The sequence below is a fragment of the Ascaphus truei genome, chromosome 8, assembly GCF_040206685.1.
Source record: "Ascaphus truei isolate aAscTru1 chromosome 8, aAscTru1.hap1, whole genome shotgun sequence".
NCBI classification, from domain to species: domain Eukaryota; kingdom Metazoa; phylum Chordata; class Amphibia; order Anura; family Ascaphidae; genus Ascaphus; species Ascaphus truei.
In genome coordinates, this window is record NC_134490.1 from 82,091,089 (window position 1) to 82,113,958 (window position 22,870).

At 43.0% G+C, this 22,870-nt stretch overlaps 1 protein-coding gene across 2 annotated transcripts in view; it reads right to left on the reverse strand.

The window, feature by feature from the left end:
• HTR7 (5-hydroxytryptamine receptor 7) overlaps positions 1 to 19,192 on the reverse strand; it is a 111,215-nt gene extending 92,023 nt beyond the window's left edge. For both annotated transcript variants that reach the window (XR_012803632.1, XM_075612847.1), the window contains exon 1: positions 17,953 to 19,192. Coding sequence is in view for 1 of the 2 variants with exons in the window: in XM_075612847.1 (XP_075468962.1) it covers positions 17,953 to 18,476 (524 nt within the window). In the remaining variant the exon portion in view is untranslated. The remainder of the gene's footprint in view (positions 1 to 17,952) is intronic.
• Positions 19,193 to 22,870: the final 3,678 nt, after the last annotated feature.

Sequence of the window (22,870 nt, forward strand, 5' to 3'; positions counted from 1 at the left end):
GGCATTGATGGGAATTTTTTGGGAGCTGTTTCGTCTGTCTATGGATCCCAACCTGCGAGGATGAATGCAGCGGGCATTGTCTCTGAACGCTTTCCATTAACCAATGCCCTCTCTCCCTACTGATTTTCGCATTGGCTATCAAACACTTGTCTATTAGTATATGGAGTAGTCCATAAGGACAGATGTAAGGAGAATAAAGCTTGTCCTGTTTCTGATGGCCTACACGTATAATCTAAGCGTATAATTCCAGGCATATATGGGTTCCTTTTTGTCTTTTAGTATAAAATGTCTATTGTTGCTGTAATTATGCTTATGAAGCACCTGTTCCCTCCCTGCCACGGAAGATCTGGCCACTATATGGGTGTTTTCCCTGGGTACCATAGCTCACCTGCTGGCGGTCTGAGTGGCTCCGCAGTTGAAATTTGGGAGCAGCAACAGGGCCGGCTTTCTCCATCTCTTTACTGTGCAGCACCTCCATCCCATGAGGATTCTGCTGGATGCAGGATGGTCCCCACAGACAATACTCCTTCCCAATAAGCACACACCATAGTTGGTCCAACGGTACTTTTATTGTATAACAGCATGATTGTCCTCCAGCCCGGCAGCAGACCCAAGGGGTTTGAGGCCGCCAGAGCCCCTCCCAATCTCCTTGACCATCTGGTAGGGAAAAGGGTATCACACTGTCCCATAATCAACCATCTCAATTTGGTGGAGTGTCAGCTTTTATATCAGGGGGAAGGGCTTGTAACCCCGCCCCATAACAGGGCAGGTACAGGTACTGAAAGGCATCACACCATATACATGTGACCCAGTCTGTACCCTCCCCAGGTATGACACTCCAACTGCCGGTTTAGGCCTGTCTATGGATAAGGCAACATAGTACCCACCCAGGCTGCAACTGCAAGTTTTATAAATAGGGATCTTCTTGTTCTTCATGTTGGAAGAATATTGTTTGTTTCATCATTGTAATCAGAGGAGGACCCTGTAATATCATGTCTACTATACCGTGACAGTGGTTACTAACTATGTGATCTGTATGTAAACTTGTATTGTATTTCAGGCTCCAGGTTGACGGATGGTACCCCAAATTCGGTCCCAGTGAGGTCATAGGATTTTTCACCTAGGGGACAGTGTAGCCATGGCTGGTTCTGGCTATACTTCTGTCTCCCCTCCCCGCTCCCCCCCCCCGTTCTCCCTCCCCCATCACCCTGTCAGTTCTGAGCTGCAGGCTGTGGCAGGCTATCATCTTGGGTTTCCCCCATCCTCAGGCAGCCACCCTGAGTGACAAGGGTGGAGGTGGAACTTGGTCTGTGTGCAGCCAATCCGGATGCTGACCTTGTGCCATCCCCCTCTGTGCTAGGGAGGAAGCATAACAAATTATAGTCAGTCTGAGTTTCTCCCCCTTGGGATTGAGATGTGCCCTTGAGCCCCTTAAAAGGGCTGGCTGAAGATAAAGAAGATTCAGGTCAGGTACCATCCAGAGGTTTGGCCTGACTCTGAAGAGAATGTATTTGCTGTACTAAGATCTGCAGTGGATGCTAATAAAAATGTTTTATATACCCCTGCCTGAGTATACAGGCTATTGAGTAGGGGCATGCTTGATGACTTTCACAGTGGGGACTGTCTCTGAGAAGAACACAGCCTGATGACATCCCAAAAGCCTGTCCTGTTTCCCTATACCAACGCAGACCCTCCGCATCTCCTGGACCCTTACAGGTACTAAGCACTACACCACCGGTAGGTAGCAAAGGCCAGATCTCCCAGATGGTGGGTGGGGGGGTTGCCAGGTGTCCGGTTTTCACCCGGACAGGCCGGTATTTCCGATGCCTGTCCGGTAAAAAATTGGAGGTAATACCGGACAACTATGTGTCCGGTATTACCATTGTTAAGGCGGCGGAGGCAGCGCAAGTGCGGCAAGTGAGAGGGCGGCAACAAGCGTGAGGGCGGAGGCAATGAGAGGGCAGCGGCAGTAAGCGCGAGGGCTGGTGCTGAGAGGGCGGAGGCAGTGAGGCAAGCGCTGGTGGCTGTTAGTGAGAGGGCGGGCCGGGACGGTGGCAGGGCAGAGCAAGGAGGACTGGTGTGCTGTCCCTGATTGGAGGAGAGGACAGTCAACCAGAGGACAGCGGGGGCGGAGCCCACACCCCGGCGGCCCAGAGACATTTTCCAGTGCTGTCTGCATCTTGCAGGAGATAAGGTAAGGTACAATGTGGGGGTGGGGATATATTCAATATGTATATGGGAGGTGGAAGTATTTTATATGTATATGGGTGGTGTTATAGGTATATTTAATATGTAGATGGGAGGTGTAGGTATATTTAATAAGTATATGGGTGGTGTTATAGGTATATTTAATATGTATATGGGAGGTGTAGGTATATTTAATAAGTATATGGGTGGTGTTATAGGTATATTTAATATGTATATGGGAGGTGTAGGTATATTTAATAAGTATATGGGTGGTGAGGGAATATTTAATATGTATATGTGTGGTGAGGGTATATTTTAGATGTATATGGGTGGTGGGGTTATATCTAATATGTATATGGGTGTTGGGGGTATATTTTATATGTACAGTATATGGGTGGTGGGGGTATATTTATATGTATATGGGTGGTGGGGGTATATTTTATATATATTGGTGTGGTGGGGTTATATATTTATTGGGATGGTGGGGGTATATTTTATATTTATTGGGGTGGTGGGGGCATTTTTTATATGTATTCAGGGGGCATGGGGTTATGTTTTATATGTATTCGGGGGGCATGGGGTTTTGTTTTATATGTATTTGGGGGGTGGGGGTATGTTTTATATGTATTGGGGTTAGTGGGGGCATTTTTTATATGTATTCGGGGGCATGGGGTTATGTTTTATATGTATTTGGGGGGTGGGGGTATGTTTTATATGTATTGGGGTTAGTGGGGGCATTTTTTATATGTATTCGGGGGGCATGGGGTTATGTTTTATATGTATTTGGGGGTGGGGGTATGTTTTATATGTATTGGGGTTAGTGGGGGCATTTTTTATATGTTTTCGGGGGCATGGGGTTATGTTTTATATGTATTTGGGGGTGGGGGTATGTTTTATATGTATTCGCGGGGCGTGGGGTTATGTTTTATATGTATTTGGGGGTGGGGGTATGTTTTATATGTATTCGGGGGGCGTGGGGTTATGTTTTATATGTATTCGGGGGCATGGGGTTATGTTTTATATGTATTTGGGGGTGGGGGTATGTTTTATATGTATTCGGGGGGCGTGGGGTTATGTTTTATATGTATTCGGGGGTGTGGGGGTATGTTTTATATGTATTGGGGTTAGTGGGGGCATTTTTTATATGTATTCGGGGGCATGGGGTTATGTTTTATATGTATTTGGGGGTGGGGGTATGTTTTATATGTATTCGGGGGGCGTGGGGTTATGTTTTATATGTATTCGGGGGTGTGGGGGTATGTTTTATATGTATTCGGGGGCATGGGGTTATGTTTTATATGTATTCGGGGGTGTGGGGGTATGTTTTTAAAAGTATTCGGGGGGCGTGGGGTTATGTTTTATATGTATTCGGGGGTGTGGGGGTATGTTTTATATGTATTCGGGGGTGGGGTTATGTTTTATATGTATTCGGGGGTGTGGGGGTATGTTTTATATGTATTGGGGGGGTCGCATTTTTTACCATTGTGTCCACTATTTTTGGACATGCCACCTGGAAACCCTAAGCGCTACATGTGGTTCCAACGAGACTCCACAAAATGTTACCCATTTCTTCCAATAAATGCTGGAGAGGCTGTGGAGAGACTAGGACAATGTGCCACATCTGATGGTCATATCCTAAAATCTCCAACACCTGCTCTTGGACTTTTGGCACTATGAAATCTCTAACTGGATTTGACAAGGACTCTGTTTATTGCGCTTATGCATAAGAAAGTCCAGGGAATTCCCAAACCTTTCCAGTTTCTGATCTCTCATGTAGGTGTGTAACTGCTAAATATTTAGTAAACAAAAAAACCCTGCTTTTAATATAATTCTTCACAAGCTGCAAGCGGTTACCTTGATTGAGCGGCTCACTAGCCTACTAGACTAAACCTTTGAAACATTTTGTAATGTGTGGCATCCATATGAGACAACATTACAACATCCAAAAGCACATTTCAAATTCACCAAGGAGATCTACCTTCTGTTTGTTCTTTTCAGGAAGTGTTCAACACACGTGTGATTAAGTACAGATGCAGGCACCGGTATTAGAACACTTACCTGGGAAATTCTGGGAGATCCTGGGGCAGTCTCACAGTAAATTCATCAACTGCCTCAGCATTTCGGTGAGATTCTTAATTACCCATCGGATTAACACAGCAAGGGTCCCTGCAGTCCCATTCAAACATGTTGAGGCATTTACTGTGAGACTGCCCCAGAATTTCCCAGGCAAGAGTTCTAATACTGGTGGCTGCATCTGTAAGTCATTAACACACAAAACCCCTGCAAGCTCAGAACCCGAACCCACCACACCATATACTGTATATTGTTGTCTTTTCTTAAGTAAGTAATTATATAGATATGCGCACTGTTCTTTAATACCAGAGAAAGTTTTACTGTACTTAGAATTGAATTGTAAAATGTATATGATATGTACCATCTCTCTCCCTTTCCCCTCAACCCTTTTTCTGTTCTGTGACCCCCTTCCCATCCCATCTTCTATGTGTTTCTTTATTTTTTAACTCATCACCTTTTCAATAATGAAAGAGGTTTTTTTTTTCTCTAAAAATGGCAGTTTCCTATGTTAGGGATTTTCCATTTTTTATTAACATGAACTATTTGTTTTTCGAAAATAAAATTGAATAGTTTGGTAAGAATCATAAATACCTAAAGTTGAGGTTTTTGTGCTAGCTGAAATCCCAAAACATCCATTCTGGATAGAAGTTCTCTTGGTGGGGAACTCACAGTTTATTAATTCTATAGAGCACTGCTTATTTTCCAGTATGAGAAGGCAGATTAACAGACACAGGGGCCTATTCTCGTAGCTCCGAAGTGTGTCAATCCGCTTCCAAAAGAGCCCTTTCTGATCAGATTGGCGTGTTTTGTAATCCCCGTATGTCCCGTCTGTGCAGAAAAGGCTGTATTAGAAGCAGGTTCACTCTGGCTCTGGCAATCCGATCGGTTTGTCAAAAAAGCCTCCAACTCGCATTTTTTTTTACGACAAGTACAATCCTTGTAGCCCAGTTATGCCGCTTCTAAAAACGCACATTTATTTCACACCACCTCAAGGGTGGCGAGATCGGTCTTGCGAGTTACATCCTGAGAGAGCAAAACCCATAAATCAGACCGGGGATGGAGTTAGCACCATCTCTGGTCACTCCGCCTCTAAAGCACGTACAATCCAGGTGTTGCGACTGTTACACCGGGCGACTTGGCGGAAAAGTGAATCAGGGCACTACAGATTTGCTTAAAGATAAATCTATTTATTTAAGCCATAAATACGACGTTTTGACCTATATTCAGGCCTTTCTCAAGTGAAATGGGCAAAATTACTATACTATTACTAAAGTGGGACCAGGGAGGGTGGTTAGGCCTCCCGGGTGTGTAGCGGGTGAGGGTGAGTTAACCCCTTAATTACTATAGCAGCTATTAATCGCTAAGGTGATTAAGGGGTTAGGGGCCATTAGATTGTATTTTTGATTGTACTCTTGCTGCCAACAGGGAACATGGACCAGGAGTATGCTGACGAGGACGCCCTTCATGATGGCAGGGGTAAGTACAAAGTTGTATTTACTTCATTTCTGCTGACTAATGTTTGCTTTATTGGAAGGAAGAGTAGGGGAGCGCAAAACAAAAGAAAAGAAAACAGTAATAAATAAAACCACAATGAATAACAATTAGTACACAGACCAATTGACTTGGTATCACAGGAAACTGTCCACCCAAAAATAAGGCAAGGGCCAGAAGAGGTGGGGGAATACACCAAATGGAAATTTAAATAAAGACTCACACGGCCATGTGTGAATCTATGCCGCACATGGTATCTTTATCACCGGAGTACTGGCATGGCGTCTCTCTGGTGAAGCTGTGTTCTATAGTGCTGGGAGTGAACTCCTCTGGATGCACCCGGTAGTAATAGGATGAGAAGTGCCCAGATGTGATGGTTAAAAATCAACTTTAATAAAATGGCAATAACAAACAGCAAAGCACTCACATATAAGAAAACAGCAGTGCTCCTGAGCTGGTCCGGGCTACGCCTCACTAAGAAACTCCTCTGTAGACCGCGTCCGGTCCGCAGAGCTGGAGAGTAGTGACGACGTCGCTCTACGGTAGTCAGCAGGAGCCAAACAAGTGAACGTTGCCCGAACAACACGTTTCATATCAAAGGATACTTCGTCAGGTTCGGCCGAACCTGGAAAATGCAGGAAAAATGCATTTTTTTTCTAAGTCCCTCTCTCGCTGCCGCCTCTGAAGCTTCTTGACAGCTTCACGCCAACTTTTTCTGGCGATAGAAACTACGTAGTAAATCTCCATTCTTGAGCCTTGATTAGCCTCGATAACCTTATCGAGGCTACTAGAATTGCACGAGTTTTAAATCCTGCCGATAAATGGCTTATCGCCGCTCACTTTGAGATGTGTTTTTGACGGCAGCAAAAATTGGCGATTCAGCCCATTTATCGTGACTTCATGAATCGCTGTATGCATTTTTGACCGATAACCGCTAAAAAGCCTCGATAAGTGGGTTATGACGGCTACTAGCATAGGCCCCTACAGTATATTGTAATTGTGAAGTGCTTTGAGTCCCATTGGGAGGAAAGCATTATATGAAATAAAGTTATTATTATTTTATAATATAAAAAAAAGCAAATTCTACTTATTTAATCAATGTAAAATTCTAATTGTATCTGTAGTACTTTGATCTATAAGTAAATGCACCTTGGAAAATGTGGGCACTTTTGAACCCTTTTCCATTGTAGTCACAAAGAAATCCATTAAGGAACATGAGCAAGACGTACTTGTGTGGTCAAAATCACCTGAATAGGAATGAATTCAGATTCCTTCTCAAATGTGAAGGTTAACTTTAAGGCTCCTTCAAAATCTAGACTCCCTAGAGCATGATTTAGAAAGAAGATTGAAGCCCTCAAGCAGGAACTTTGATAACCCAACAATGGCCAGTTGTCAACGGGCCTAGAGGTCACGCTGTGATATTATCTGTACCACCAAATGTATTACATTCAGAGTCTGATCACTATGTATCACTTTCTAAAGACAAAGGAACCTGGTGATGGAATATAATCTATAGTACCATGTATCTTGTGAGTGATTAGCCGTGTAAGAGCTGTAGACATGGCTGTTCAGTAGACACAAAATGGTCCCTTTTTAATAGGCTGCAAACCTTTTTACCCCACGCTTGGGAAGGTTTCCACGCTCTTCATTTCAATGGAGATAAAATCTTTCTGAGAATATTGAATAACAGCCAATAAGTAGAGAAAAATCATGTTAAGAAAAGATTGTAATGTATGTATCAAATATCTCTTCCGGTAATCCTTCTTTTGCTCCATATGGCCATTCATCGTTAACTCACGCAGCCAATGCCAAATTGAAGCAAAATATCTTTAATTTGTGGTGAGGCTCGTGGTTTGTAATTTGTGGTGAGGCTGGGTGGAGCATTAAGGTCCAGAGCTCAGTTAAGTAACTTAACGTGACATTAACCTAACTTAATGTCATGTGAAGCCTGACCTCATATTTTCACAGACTTATAATGTAACATTAAGTAAAGTAAGAGTATTGCATTAACTAGAACGTCTGTTAGTGGAAAGGGGTCGTTCCCCCATACAATGCATATCTACAGAAGTCTATTAAGGTTAACGAAGGGACTTAACAGTATGTTACCTAAACTTGGAGTTTCTGCCACCCAGATCCCAAAAATGGAGAAGACAAAAATATATCTACATAATTATCTATATCAAATATTTATTGACTTATGTGCTTCCCAAAAAACTCATCTATGCAACATGTGGATACAGGTGAGATGCCTGGGAAATATGCTAATTTAAATATGCAAAGTCTTCTCCACCACCACTGTTTTTCTGTATTAGAGTAATGCTAACACAAACTTAAAATTATTGAAAGCTAACGCAACATTGTGCTACAATAAGGTGACATTAAGCCTATTCTAATGAGATATACAATGGTCGTTGTTTTTGCCAATAATTAGCTTTGAAGAGGTTCCCGTCTCGATTGTGAAAACCCGGAAGTCAGGCCCAGCTTCCGGTATCAGCCACCTGGGTGGGTCCACTCAGTAGGTATAGCCAGAGCAGCGGGGAGAGAGATAGCAGGCATAGTGATTGTAGCCGAGCTCCCCCTCTTACCTCCGTGCCGGGATGGAGAGGCTGCGGGCTGTCAGCTGGAGCACCAGAGCTCTGGAACTCTGCGGCAGATCGCCGATGCAGGGCGCCGCCATTTTGATATTCGTGCATGCGCAGTGAGGAGCAAGTGCGGCAGCCATTACAGGTGGCTCCGCATGGGACTTCAGCCCCAGGGGCTGCTTACCACATGGGGGACCACAGCCAATAGGGCTCCCAGATTCACGGCAGGGGAGATATACAGTTTGGCGTGAACGGAGGGACCACGCCAGTCGGGAGCAAGACGACAAGGGGTAAGGTAGTGTTCCAGGTGCCAGTAGCCCTGGGGCTAGGCCAGATCTCCCCACAGTCCCAGCTAGGCCCTGACTCACTGTAGCTTGGGATTGCTGCAGGGAAGGCCCATAGATAGGGACGCTTCCGCTTTATCTGCTTAGTGTTAGTGCACCGGTGACGGGCGCCACGCGGTGTGCACGGCCAGCGGTCTGCGATCAGACGACATGCACATTATCATAGACTTTAAGGAACACCCTCCAGTGGGAGCTCCCTCAAGAGGCAGACGCCTCTAGACCAGAGAGAGAGGATCCAGTTGGCCATGTCGTGGGACCACGTTGCGATTCTGCGGGTCCACCATCCAAGTCGGCCTGGTCTGGCCTAAGACTAGGAAGGTACCCAACGTGCACCAACAGCCACACACAAGGGGTAGCGCTACATCATACACTTTGGGTGGGCCTGACTCTGTGGACACCGGGGTGGTTAGGTGCACAGGGCACCCTCAGTACTTTGGGGGTTCCACCGGGGTGGTGTTTATGGTGTGGGTATTGTATTGTGGGGCCTTGTATTGTATTGTGTTGATAGTTATATGTCAGTAAAGATAACTCAGTTATACCAGTGTGTATACTTATTCGCTGACTGTGTTGGTTCCTGTGAGGGGTTATCCTGCCGTGCTAGGATACCTCCCAGGTGGAGGCGCGGTATCCAGAGAGAACGTGATGACCCCAGGCTCCCAGTGGTGGAGGATTAGGCTTGTTGTACGCTAGACAGGTACTCAGCACGCGTCGTTCCCTTAGACACGGGAAAAGGGCTACATGAGTAAGAGAGGGGCATGGTGCGAGAGAAGAAGTGAGCGAGAGAGAAAAAGAGACGGGAGTGAGAAAAAGGGAGGGAGAAAAAGTGGAGGGAGAGAAAAAAAGAGAGATGGGAGAGAGAGAGAAAGAGTGAGAGAAAGGGGGAGAGGGAGAGAGTGTTGGGTAGAGAGACAGAGTGGGGAGAGAGAGGTGAGAAAGAGAGAGAGAGGGGAAAGAGAGAGAAAGAGAGAGAGAGGGGGGAGAGAGAGAGACAGAGAGAGAGAGACAGAGAGAGAGGAGAATAAGAGGGTAGAGAGAGGAAAGTTAGAGAGAGAGACAGAGAGATGGGGAGAGAGAGAGTGAGAGAAAGGGGGAGAGGGAGAGAGTGTTGGGTAGAGGGACAGAGTGGGGACAGAGTGGGGACAGAGAGGTGAGAAAGAGAGAGAGAGGGGGGGGGGGGGAAGAGAGAGAAAGAGAGAGAGAGGGGGGAGAGAGAGAGAGAGGTAAAGAGAGAGAGGAGAATACTGTAAGAGGGTAGAGAGAGGGAAGTTAGAGCGGGAGACAGAGAGATGGGGAAGGGATGACTTACAGGGCTGCCGACAGGTTGGGAGCGGACACCTATCCCCCACTCAACAACCCAAGACCCAGCTAGAGACTAGTCCTGGGCCCGGGGAATGCTGTCGTGGGCCTAACATCAGGATAAAATATGACAGGTTAAAGGAGAAGACAAGTACGTTTAGCGGTTTCTACTCTTATCACTGTATGTTTAAAGCTAAATGTCAGGGTACGTAACTGTTATAATAAATCCTCTCTATTAGTAGTGACTTTTTAACAAAGAATCCCAAGCTCTTTACAGTAAATATTGGTCCAATATATTCAGATTTTGTTGCAAGGCATAAAAAATAACTATATAGCATGATATTTTTTTCCCCATCTGCATTGACGTTGGCTCTCTGTTCCATTGTTTGCATCTCAGTCATCGGTCTGTGCTTTTGAGAGGCTTCTCCCTCCTTTGCTCTCTCTCGGATTCCTTCCCCCTCCTTTCCTTTCCTTACCTCCCTCCCCCCCCCCATCCCCTTCCCTCTTCCCCTCCCCTCATCCCCTCCCCTTTCCCTCTTCCGCTCCCCCACTTTTGTCCCCCTTTCCCAGTCTCCTTCCCCCCCCTTTTCCCTTGTGATTTTTCACACAAATCTATATACACTTGAACGTTGTTTATTGTTTTTTATCCTATTTACACACACTTATACACATACACGTTAGTCACACTTATCACTTTTTATTCATCACATTAATTACATAACACTATATATATATATAAATATTTACACACACTTATTTAGTCATGCATTACACCAGTATTTCACTTAAATTTCACATTTAAATGTGTATTAATGTACACATATTCTTATCTTATGTACAGATATACACATTTTGTTCCGCTATTAATACTTCCATTACAACCATAATGTTTGTTTACATTCATATCTCTTATTTTATATATTTTTTATACATAAATATCTTTTTAAATATTTTTTATTCGCTCCCAGTGAATTTCATTTACTCACAATTTTATTTAACTCATGGTCCTTTCCTCACTTTAGACAGTCATCTGCATTGTGTCCTTTTAGTGTTTGGACCTTATCTAACATTCATGTTTTTATTCATGTTTGTATAACCTATTGTTATTATATGGTTTTCATTGACATACAGTATATACAGTATGTGTATGTCGGAGTGACCATTGATGAATATTCATTATGTCTGTTTTTACAGCTTAGAATTATTTCTTTGGATAAGATATTGTCATCTTGAGATATACAGATATATTTTTCCATTTCTATATATTTTACATGTATGTTTTACATATCCTCCTTTTTAGCATGGTTACAGTACATGTCAGCACATGGCATTTCATTGTTCATTTGTTGTTTAATTTATCATGTTGTGTATATATATTTTCTCCTTTCCCCTCCTATTTATTTCGTTGTGTGTTTATTAATTTTATGAGTCTTTGTGAATTATTTGTTTGTTTACTACTCACTTTAATAACCCTTATCCCTGAAGTACCCACTTTGAAGGGTTAACCCCAAGTGTGCTACAGTATAGATTAGCATATTTACCAGGTATATATGGAAGTAAAGTGCCTCCATGTTTCATCCCCTAATGAAGTCGGAACCCTGCCGATGAAACCGGTAGGGTGTTTGGACATTCCTAAGCGTCATTACGCTTTTGTTACTGGGGGAACCAGAGAGCCTAGGAACTTTGAGCCATGCACTCCATTCCTGGAGGAAGAGTTTTGTTGGCCCACCACCGGAAGCGGATACGGGTCATCAGCCCAGCTAGGAAGCAGTGTTCCTGACACTGGCCTCACCTTGTACCCGAGGAATGATCCTATTCTGTTCCATGCTTATGTACCAGCTACACTTGTGAGCAGTTGGATTACTTTGGTGCCAATAAATGGTTTTTATTTACAGAATCACGCTGTGGAGCCTGCGCTCTCCTCCTTCGTTTTATAATATCCATGTAGCGTTACATTTCTTTTCATATACTTATGGAGATGCTGCATCATTTCTTAATGGGATCTGGAAACTGTGGAAACTTTTCAAACTACAGTGGTCAAAGTGTGATGGAATTAGGTGGTAGGAAGCACCAATACTTTTTACTTTACTACTACTACTAGTAGTTATTTACAAGCCTACAATTCCCCACCAATGGCAGTGACATGTTACTGGGTAATCCTTATCTTGCAAAACTCAGATATCGATATATTTTTTTAATAATAAACAATCTTTTAAAGTGAGTTTTTAAAGAGTATGAGCAGAGACATTGGAGTGGTCTGATTTCCTGCAGTTACTTCCCTTTGTGCGATAGTTTGACGTGCTGCTGAGCAGTGTCTGGCATAGGCAAAGTCCACGTTCTTCCTCCTCCCTCTAACAGGGCTAGAGCACGAGTAAACACTTACATTGACAAACATGCCCCCATTCACCAGCCCTGATAATAAATACGTCTGAATTTCCAAAGAAAGCTAACAGACCAATATTATTTAAGTATGATTACATTTATCTGGGGAAGGCAATTACATTATTGAGCTTGAAAAATGTGGGCATTTCTTTGTAACTTAACAGAGATTGCACTTTTAGTGTAATTCTGTTTTAATACAGTGCAACGAGCTTTGCCACAATGTTTAATAGATGTCCGTCTTTTAAAAGAAGGCACATTAACCACATTCAAACTAGTTTTTATGTCAACAGTTTTATGTATCTCATTTGTTGGGGTTCACACCATATAGCATGTCTTTGGGGAGATAAGCTATAGTGCATTGATACCCTGACATCCAAAACCTATGCCAAACTAGGTGTACTTTATAGGAACAAATCCTCCCTAAATCTGCTGGTCAGAAAGCGTAACGCACAGCAGATGCTAATACCAATTATCGACTATGGGGACAAAGTATATGGCTTGGCACCCCAAATCCACCATAGCAAACTTGAAACCCTCTACAATTCAATATGCCGTTTTGTTCTCAAATGCAACTACAACACACATCACTGCAAAATGCTCAAAGAGCTAGATTGGTCATCACTTGAGTCTAGGTGCAAAGTTCACTTTTCCTGTCTTGCCTTCAAATAGTTTCTGGGCAAGCTACCCATCTATCTGAACAAGCTCCTCACCCCTACTACATGCAGCACCTATCATCTGAGATCTGACTCCAAAAGATTGTTCATGGTCCCAAGGTTCAGCAAAGTATCCGGCCGCTCCTCCTTCTCTTACCGTGCACCCCACAACTGGAACAATCTACCAGAGACTCTCACAGCCACCACCAGTCTAAGTTCTTTCAAAACTAAAGCTGTCTCACATTTTAATCTGGTCTGGAACTGTTACATACGCCTATAATATACAGTATATTATCTCTAACTGTGCATGCAATGTCTTGTATATAATGTATACCCTGTTCACTTATGTAACTATGTATTGTAACCATGTATTATTTGTCAGCATAACTCTATGCCAAGGACATACTTGAAAATGAGAGGTAACTCTCAATGTATTACTCCCTGGTAAAACATTTTATAAATAAATAAATACTGTATGTAAATGAATTCATGTTTGGATGGGTAAAGTATGGGTCATGAGACAAGCTATGAAGTACAGGCACAGAATGTAGACAAAGGCATTCATTAAACTACCACAGTGTTGATTGGGCACTATCTCTTGGAAACTCCCATTGGCTTCAATGTGAGTTTCCGTGTTTTCATAAAAACCCTCCAAAGGGCCTTTGTGTTAAGCCAATTTTGACAAAAAATTACATTTTTATATAGCGTCTCTTACAGTTCGTATTTCAAGGAACCTTCCACCTATTGTGTCCCATTTATGTCAGCTTGCTGTCATAGTGAGGTGTGACAATAGGAGGCGTGAGCGAGGCTCTACATGGTGTATACATTATATTGAGAGGAATTCATTCCTGGTCTTTCTTCATCATTTTATTTTCCTTACTTTTGAATCAAAAACGCTACCAAAGCAAAGCACATTTTTCTTATTGTGTTACATATTGTACAGTAGACTAAAATTAAAAAAGGTCCAGAAATAAAAAGGTAATAAAAAGTTAATAGTTGGTGTATACAACACCTCAGTTTCCCAGTTGCTGTTACAATGTGCATCCATATACAGCTGTAGCCAAAGTTATTGCACTTTGTGGTGTTTTCCCGCAGGTGAAATGGTGTGGTAGCCCCACCATCTTTTCACACTGAAAACAAAGAACAATCTTCTTCCACTGGCACCCTGTGTATGTCCTGCTGCAGCGCGCCACGCGTTGCAATAACACTGGCACCCTGTGTATGTCCCGCTGCAGCGCGCCACGCGTTGCAATAACACTGGCACCCTGTGTATGTCCCGCTGCAGCGCGCCACGCGTTGCAATAACACTGGCACCCTGTGTATGTCCCGCTGCAGCGCGCCACGTGCTGCAATAACACTGGCACCCTGTGTATGTCCCGCTGCAGCGCGCCACACGTTGCAATAACACTGGCACACTGTATATGTCCCGCTGCAGCGCGCCACGCGTTGCAATAACACTGGCACACTGTGTATGTCCCGCTGCAGCGCGCCACGCGTTGCAATAACACTGGCACACTGTGTATGTCCCGCTGCAGCGCGCCACACGTTGCAATAACACTGGCACCCTGTGTATGTCCCGCTGCAGCGCGCTACACGTTGCAATAACACTGGCACCCTGTGTATGTCCCGCTGCAGCGCGCTACACGTTGCAATAACACTGGCACCCTGTGTATGTCCCGCTGCAGTGCGCCACGCATTGCAATAACACTGGCACCCTGTGTATGTCCCGCTGCAGCGCGCTACACGTTGCAATAACACTGGCACCCTGTGTATGTCCCGCTGCAGCGCGCTACACGTTGCAATAACACTGGCACACTGTGTATGTCCCGCTGCAGCGCGCCACGCGTTGCAATAACACTGGCACCCTGTGTATGTCCCGCTGCAGCGCGCCACGCATTGCAATAACACTGGCACACTGTGTATGTCCCGCTGCAGCGCGCCACGGGTTGCAATAACACTGGCACCCTGTGTATGTCCCGCTGCAGCGCGCCACTGGTTGCAATAACACTGGCACACTGTGTATGTCCCGCTGCAGCGCGCCATGCGTTGCAATAACACTGGCACACTGTGTATGTCCCGCTGCAGCGCGCCACGCATTGCAATAACACTGGCTACATCTGTGTATGTCCCGCTGCAGCGCGCCACGTGTTGCAATAACACTGGCACCCTGTGTATGTCCCGCTGCAGCGTGCCACGCGTTGCAATATCACTGGCACACTGTGTATGTCCCGCTGCAGCGCGCCATGCGTTGCAATAACACTGGCACCCTGTGTATGTCCCGCTGCAGCGCGCCACGTGCTGCAATAACACTGGCACACTGTGTATGTCCGCTGCAGCGCGCCACACGTTGCAATAACACTGGCACACTGTGTATGTCCGCTGCAGCGCGCCACGCGTTGCAATAACACTGGCACCCTGTGTACGTCCCGCTGCAGCACGCCACGCGTTGCAATAACATTGGCACCCTGTGTATGTCCGCTGCAGTGCGCCACGCATTGCAATAACACTGGCACCCTGTGTATGTCCCGCTGCAGCGTGCCACGCGTTGCAATAACACTGGCACCCTGTGTATGTCCCGCTGCAGCGCGCCACACGTTGCAATAACACTGGCTACATCTGTGTATACAATGGGCTAAATATTTTTGGTGTCTGCAGCTGCAGCAACATACTGCATGATCCAGATTTCTTAGGCAGAGCTGTTTAGAACCACTGATGTTTTTGGATATACAAAAAGTGGAGAATCACTGCCGCAAGAGATATAGAAATTGATGGATCTCAATATAATATCGGTGCCAAATATATTCCTCAATAGCGCCATATACAAATTCAAGGGCAAAGTAGGTGCAAAATACATTGACATGCTGTCACTTTCATAGCCCTAGTCACAATGGTTAGAGGTAGTTTGCATTACAAGGAAATCAAACAGACTTTAACCTGTACATTTCCATGAGATTTTATTATTCTCTCTGGCGCATTATAGTGGGGTATGCTGTGATATTCCGCACTGCTACTTTGATAAACTGCTTCTGAATCATATGGAAACTCGTGTGATATTCTGCATTGTAACAGAATGTGTTGTCTAATCTGGGGAAGTTGCAAAGTGGGGGAACAGTTTCAGGCGAGGAGCATCCTTCTTGTTCAGCCAAGACAACATAGACAAACAGATCCTTCAGAATATGGGTCTCCGCTAGGACAGAGGCACAAAGTAGAGCTCTACACACAAGTTCATAATGCAATTCTCCATTTAATGTGACAGCCAAGAACCGAGGAGGAGGAACGTTTCAGGTCCCGGACCATTCATCCAGATGAAAGGTCCATATGGGACCTGAAACGTTGCTCCTCCCCTGTTCTTGGCTGTCACATTAAATGGAGAATTGCATTATGAACTTGTGAGTAGATATGTACTTTGTACCTCTGTCCTACTGTCATGTTAACCAGTATGTTTTACCCTTTCATCCTAAAATAAATGTAACCCTGGATAGAAAAGTAATATGCAAAAACCTAAGTGAGGAAAAAAGTGAAAATATAATATAAATAATCCAACACTGTTATAGTTACAATTCTGGTTATTAATTTAAAAAAAAAAAACAGTTTTATTATTTGCTGCTTAATTATGGGTTTGATTTGCAAAACTGTAAAACAAATTATGGGAAACGAATACACAGATCTCAATATCACTAGTACCCAATCCTACTAAAAGCAGAAACAACCACTACAAATTCTCCATTCGGATAATAAAACATAATATAGGTTTAAAATACATGACTAAATATGCAAATGCTTTTTCCAAACTTTCCTTTGTAAGTTTTTTTTATTAATATTTGGAGAAAAAAAAATGGTAAAAATAAGCCATACAAATAAATGTCACTACCGGGTTAACAACGTGCTGTTTCAGTGCATATTATATATTTTATGAATAATTTATCATCAATGATTAAGAACTGAGAATCTACACAGTTATTGAAAATGTGCTATTTTGGTTGCAATAAGTAGGTGTAAAGATATTCACGAAGATATTCTTGACATGTGTTATGTAGTAAGTGGTTTGAAAAGTCAATGAAGTTAAAAACTAAACAATGTAATTGGCCTAACACGGTATGTGCCCAGTACAGTATGTAGGAAACGCTCTCTTTGTTTTATGTAATAACTGATCCTGAGAACTATAAAGTGTCCGATCCTGTAATAGTAGAGATAAGAGGACAGCAAAAATAGCCAAGTCCGCTCCAAAGAATCGAATACACAATATACGTGTGTCTAGTATGTGAGCACATACAGTAACAGCATACAGTACATAGGGCAACCACAAAAAAAGGTTATGCTACATACTTTGGACTGGTAACATTCCCTTCATACTGCAGATTAGTGAGTAGGGTTTACCAAATGTGGTGTATTAATTAAAGGGAGCAGTTAATTCCTTTATAATACAGATGTCACTGGTGGGCTAAATTTAGAAACCAAATCCTCCTGTAATATGACTCATCAGCATAAAAGATTATATGCTCCTGCATAATTTACATGTACCTTTCATTTTAGCTGGTGCATTGACAATTCATTTTCTATATAATGAAAAAGTGTGCCTCTGGCATTCTTTCAAATACGAATAATATGTGAGTTTTGTTTGCCCCAAATCATGGAATGATATATTATCTGTTTGAACAGGCTTTTTTTACCCACAAAAGACACGTAAAATGCAAAAGTGACCCCTGGTGGAAAATTCTCAATTACAGTGCTTCTTTTTGGAGGTTGTGGTTTCCTAAATAACGCAACCGGTGCAAAAGGAAAGGCTTCCATCACTTACTATGCAGAATGCCATTCTCCTGCTCAGGGAATGTCACTGTCTCAAATGCTTTCCCAATATTAACCTTCCTGGAGGGTTAATGTATACACCGTACAAGGTGGATCTGTGGAAAATTAATTGTATGTGAAATTAAAACATTGTCTTACCTGTCAATGCTAATAACGCATAATGTCATAATTGAAGCAGTGCAACACATCACGTCCATAGCAATAAAAACATTGCAAAAAAACTGGCCAAAGATCCATTGTCCCCCAATGAGGTCAGTTACACTGACGAAAGGCATAACAGCTATGGCCACGGAAAGATCAGCCAAAGCCAGGGAGACAATCAAATAGTTAGAAGGCTGTCGTAGTTTCTTGACAAAGCAAACTGATATCACAACCAGGCAATTCCCTGCGATGGTTAATAAAGTGATTAGGGAAAGCATGGCCCCAATCACCAGTTTCTCCAGGTGGCCATAATTTAGGATCTGTCCACACTGGGTGTCATTCTGGTTGGCAAAGGTAGACGTTGGTATGGGGCTTGCGGTGACATCTTCAATGATCTGCAGTAGACGTGGATTGAAAGAGCCAGAAAGCATAATAGTGGTGCTGAGATCCCGGAGATCCTCTATAACAAGGGACCTGATGTCACTGTACATGTGGCTGCTGTTGTTGACATCGATGACCATTGTGATTCGCGAAGGCCATGTGTAGAGACCCCCAACACATTCCTGAAGTCACCATGCAATGTCAACGAGCAGACCCTCTGAAAGTCCCTTTCTCTCTGCCACCCGTGTGCTCCTGCACAGCTCAGTAGACTCAATTAACACATGACATTTGAAGAAACCTTTCAAGCAAAATAATTGACCTTCATTCTTCTTTTATGGTTATTCTGTATGGCATGAACTTTCCCAACTTCCTTGCTGGTGCATTTCTGTGCACATTCTTCAACAGTGTCCAGTGTATGATACAGAAGAACAATTTCAATGTGACAGACTTGGTGATATTCCTCATAGATATTTATAAATAATATATATATACATATATATTGCATAAGCCAGTAACCCAAATAACATAGTAAGCTTTCGGAGAGGGAAATCACAGTTTCCTACTCTTACTTCCAGCACATGACATCCTTGTTCTGTTTGCTCTTCTAAACAAATCTGTGCTGGGATGGCCCGTCATAAGGCTGGTTGAAGAGGGATGACTTTGACCCCCGGCTGCCCTGTGATGTTAGTGTTTCCCAGGGTCCTTTTTTTCCTCGCAGCAACTCGCAGGCAGTGTGTGTAGTTTTCTGTACTGAAGGCAAACAGCAGCAATCCATCCTTTTCATCATGCTGTAAGGTGGCCGGGAGATTCTGTCATCTTGTTGTGAGCACCATCTGGTGGACATTCTGTGCTGTGCAGATTACCAAACCACTGTAGATAGTGGAACAAACTGCCTCATTAGGATGGATCATAGTGTACATGCTGTACCAGGATTACTTGATATAAAAGTACAATCCCAATTAGGACCAGGTGTCAAAGGTGTCAAAGGTGTCAAAAATCAAATTTTATATATATATATATTTTTTTTTATTTTTTTTCATTGTATGACACCTGTTACACTATCTATATATTTAGTTCATCATTGCACATGTATTTAATCTTATGGAACTGACAGGGAGTCTATTATATATTATTATACATTTATACTTATATATTACCTGCAACACACATAATATGAATTCATGGACAGATTACTAAAGTGTTAGTCACTTAGTCTATATATATATATATATATTCCTCAGATTGATTGCCTCCTCGCATGGACTACATATTAACTCTATATTTTCTTTATTTTATTTATTTATTTAAGTGTTTCCTTTCCTAGGAAAGTTTGTTCTGCCATGTATCCAAAATTGAACGTTTCTATGCACAATAATGCTAACAGTGTTGTGCAATTTTATTAGTTATGGTGCTCAACTTGTTTGGAGCTTCAATCATTTACCCCGCATATTGATAATGTGTATTTTCTGGTTGCCATGCTCCTTTGTCTTTATTGATACGCAGAGAATTTGTAGGTATTATATTCCTGTTTGTTCTATTGGGCTTGATAAAAACGGCATGTCTTGCCTTAATAAATACCAATATATAGATGATTTAATCTCTACGTATAGTAATATGTCTTTACTACTCTCTCTATTCAAATTAAACCAATTACACTAATATTCTACAGCCCTAACGAATGCGCATGACACTAGGTGTTCAGTGTTTCAATTAATTAATTGATGTGTGTCAGATGTTTCTGATTTTTAAGGCGAGGTATAAATTAAACACACCTCTCATTACCTCCATACTCCTTGAGAAAGCACCTTTGGTGTAAATCGTGTGGGATGAGATTTTTGTCAGTTTTGTCTACTGTTTTTTATTATGTCATTTAATAAATCTTTTTTATTTTTGTTATTGCTTGTGAGTTCCAATTATTGTTTACGGCTCCGCTGCTGTCCCACCGGTTTTTTTTGTTCTTATTACAGATGCAGCAGTCGTTATCTGACCATTTCTTGAATTGGTTTTTCAAGAACTCCCTGAAATCCTTTCAGCATTTGCCGCGGCAGACTAATGGCCCATCAGATTAACACAGGCGGGGGTCCCTGCTGCGATAATCCTACGGGGTCTGCCAGTCTGTAAGAGACGCGCAATAAGAGATAGGCTGAATCAGTCACTCTAACTGCGCGCCTCTACCAGGTGATCGCGGGGAGGTTATTTAATTTTAAACATTACAGTATTGTAGCAGGGGGTCTCCGGAGCTGAACCGCATTGCTTTCAGGACTGGGAACCCCCTACTTCCTGAGTTACAGGCCCCATTATGGGGTGCCGGTATACCCACTATGTTAAAATCCTGTGGGTCACGTGACCGTGGGATCTAAACAAAGCAGAGGGATACCGGCACCCCATAACGGGGCCTGTAATCAACTTTGTTCAGCTCAGAAGACCCCCTGCACACTAGTACCAACCACCACCCTCTCTCCTCCCCCCCCCCCCCCCCCCCGCCCCAAAGAAAAAATCATTACCTTAGCGGATAGCTGCTAAGGAAGCTGCTTATATTTTATCTTTATTCATAGTGTTTGTGAGCAGGGGTCTCCTGAGCTGAGTTGATTTCAGAAAAACAATTGACAGACAGGCGCACTAAGGGGCAAAATTACTTTAATATTAAAAGGTGAACATGTATACAATATGGATGGGGCAATTAGCAACCAAAACCATCTCAAATAAACAATTAAACGGATGTTAAACAAGTATTAGAATAGCTGGCTATACACCAACAAGGGCGGAGGAGTGGGACAGGTCAATGCCAATTCACATAAGCACTAAAGACGGGGTCTGGAACCGATCTCAGTACATACCCAGCTGAACAATGGGAAGTGAAGTGTAGGGACCTGCAGAACCTCCGACTGCAAAACTCCACAGGAACAGTCACAAGTGACCTCTACGCGTTTCGCACGTAGTGCTTCGTCAGGAGGTCACGTGATGACGCTGTCCCCGGAGTTAAGTAGAGAACCGCAGCCAATGACTCTAATACTTAGCAGATGAACATATTCAGCTGCGATCATGTAGTCATGTAATTGGATCTCCCAAAGCATACATAGATAGTTAAAGCCACAATTCAGAATGAAATTAAACACTAATTAAAGTAACTGTGTCCTGTGTGTATGACATAATAGAGATTAACTGTTTAAACATCTCAAAGTAAAATACATATCATAAAACACTCTAAAAACACATACTGTACTAAAAACTATCATATACATATCACATTAAAAAGGTAAAAACATGTATATAAAACCCAATTATAAAACATAATAGTCAACTAATAATTTATACTTTAAGGAAGGGAACCAATTCTATATAATAATTTAATCCATGAGGGTGTCTAGTTTGCGTGGTATATATCTAATATTGTTCCCTTCTACTTAAACGAAGTTCCCTATTGCCTAAACGCTTGTCTATAGTGATAACTTCAATGCCCATAAAGGAAATTCCACCTGGGTCACACTGATGACAATCTTTAAAATGTTTTAAAAGGTGGGTTAAAGGCATATTTTTATCAATTAATTTTTGCATATTTTTGATATTTCTCATACTGTATGTTCCATAACCCGAATTTTCATACATCTTTTGGTTTTGCCAATGTATTGTAACCCACATTTACATTGGAGCAAATAAACCACATGGGTGGTGGAACAATTTATGAATTGATTAATTTTAAAACATCGCTTAGTGGCAAATGAAACAAACTCTTTTTTATTTAACAAATTGGGACATATCTTGCATTTACTGCATTTATAATTACCCTTTAGTTCTAAATACGATCTCATCGTACCCTCTTGGCTAGAACCAGACCGTACTTGGCTGGGAGCTATTATTCCTTTAAGGTTTTGGGCTTTTTTTATAAACGATTTTTGGTTTACACGAAATTTGTGCGCCCAACACTGGATCCAAGGATAAAACTTTCCAGTGTTTAACAATGGCTTGTTGTATGGCCTTGTGTTGGTCATTGAATTGAGTAATAAACACTGGAAATTTCCCCCTTTGTGTTTGACTAACACGTGTGATCACTTCTGTTTTAGATACAGATTCGGTCACAACATGTGCGGTCTGAACTTCCTTCCTAAAGTCATATCTCAGCCTCGGGGATCCCCTGCTTCCCAAGATACCGGCCCCGGTATAGGGTGCCGGTATTCCCGCAGTGTTAAAGGCCTCCTCCGGTCACGTGACGCAACAGATGTTAACATGGCAGGGATACCGGCCCCCCGTAACGGGGCCTCTATCTCGGGAAGCAGGGGGTCCTCGAGGCTGAAATCAATGCGGTTCAGCTCAGTAGATCCCCTGCTCGCGCACACTATGAATAAAAATAAAAAGTAAGAAGCTTCATTACCTTAGCTGCTAGTCGCTAAGGCAATGAAGGGGTTAAGGCACAATAGCAGGTTTATTGGGGGCAGAGGGGGTGAGTGAAGGGGGTACTTGGCCCTTGACTCACCCCCTCTGCCTCCAATAAACATTACAATATGTACTACCCACCCACTAATACACAACCCACCCC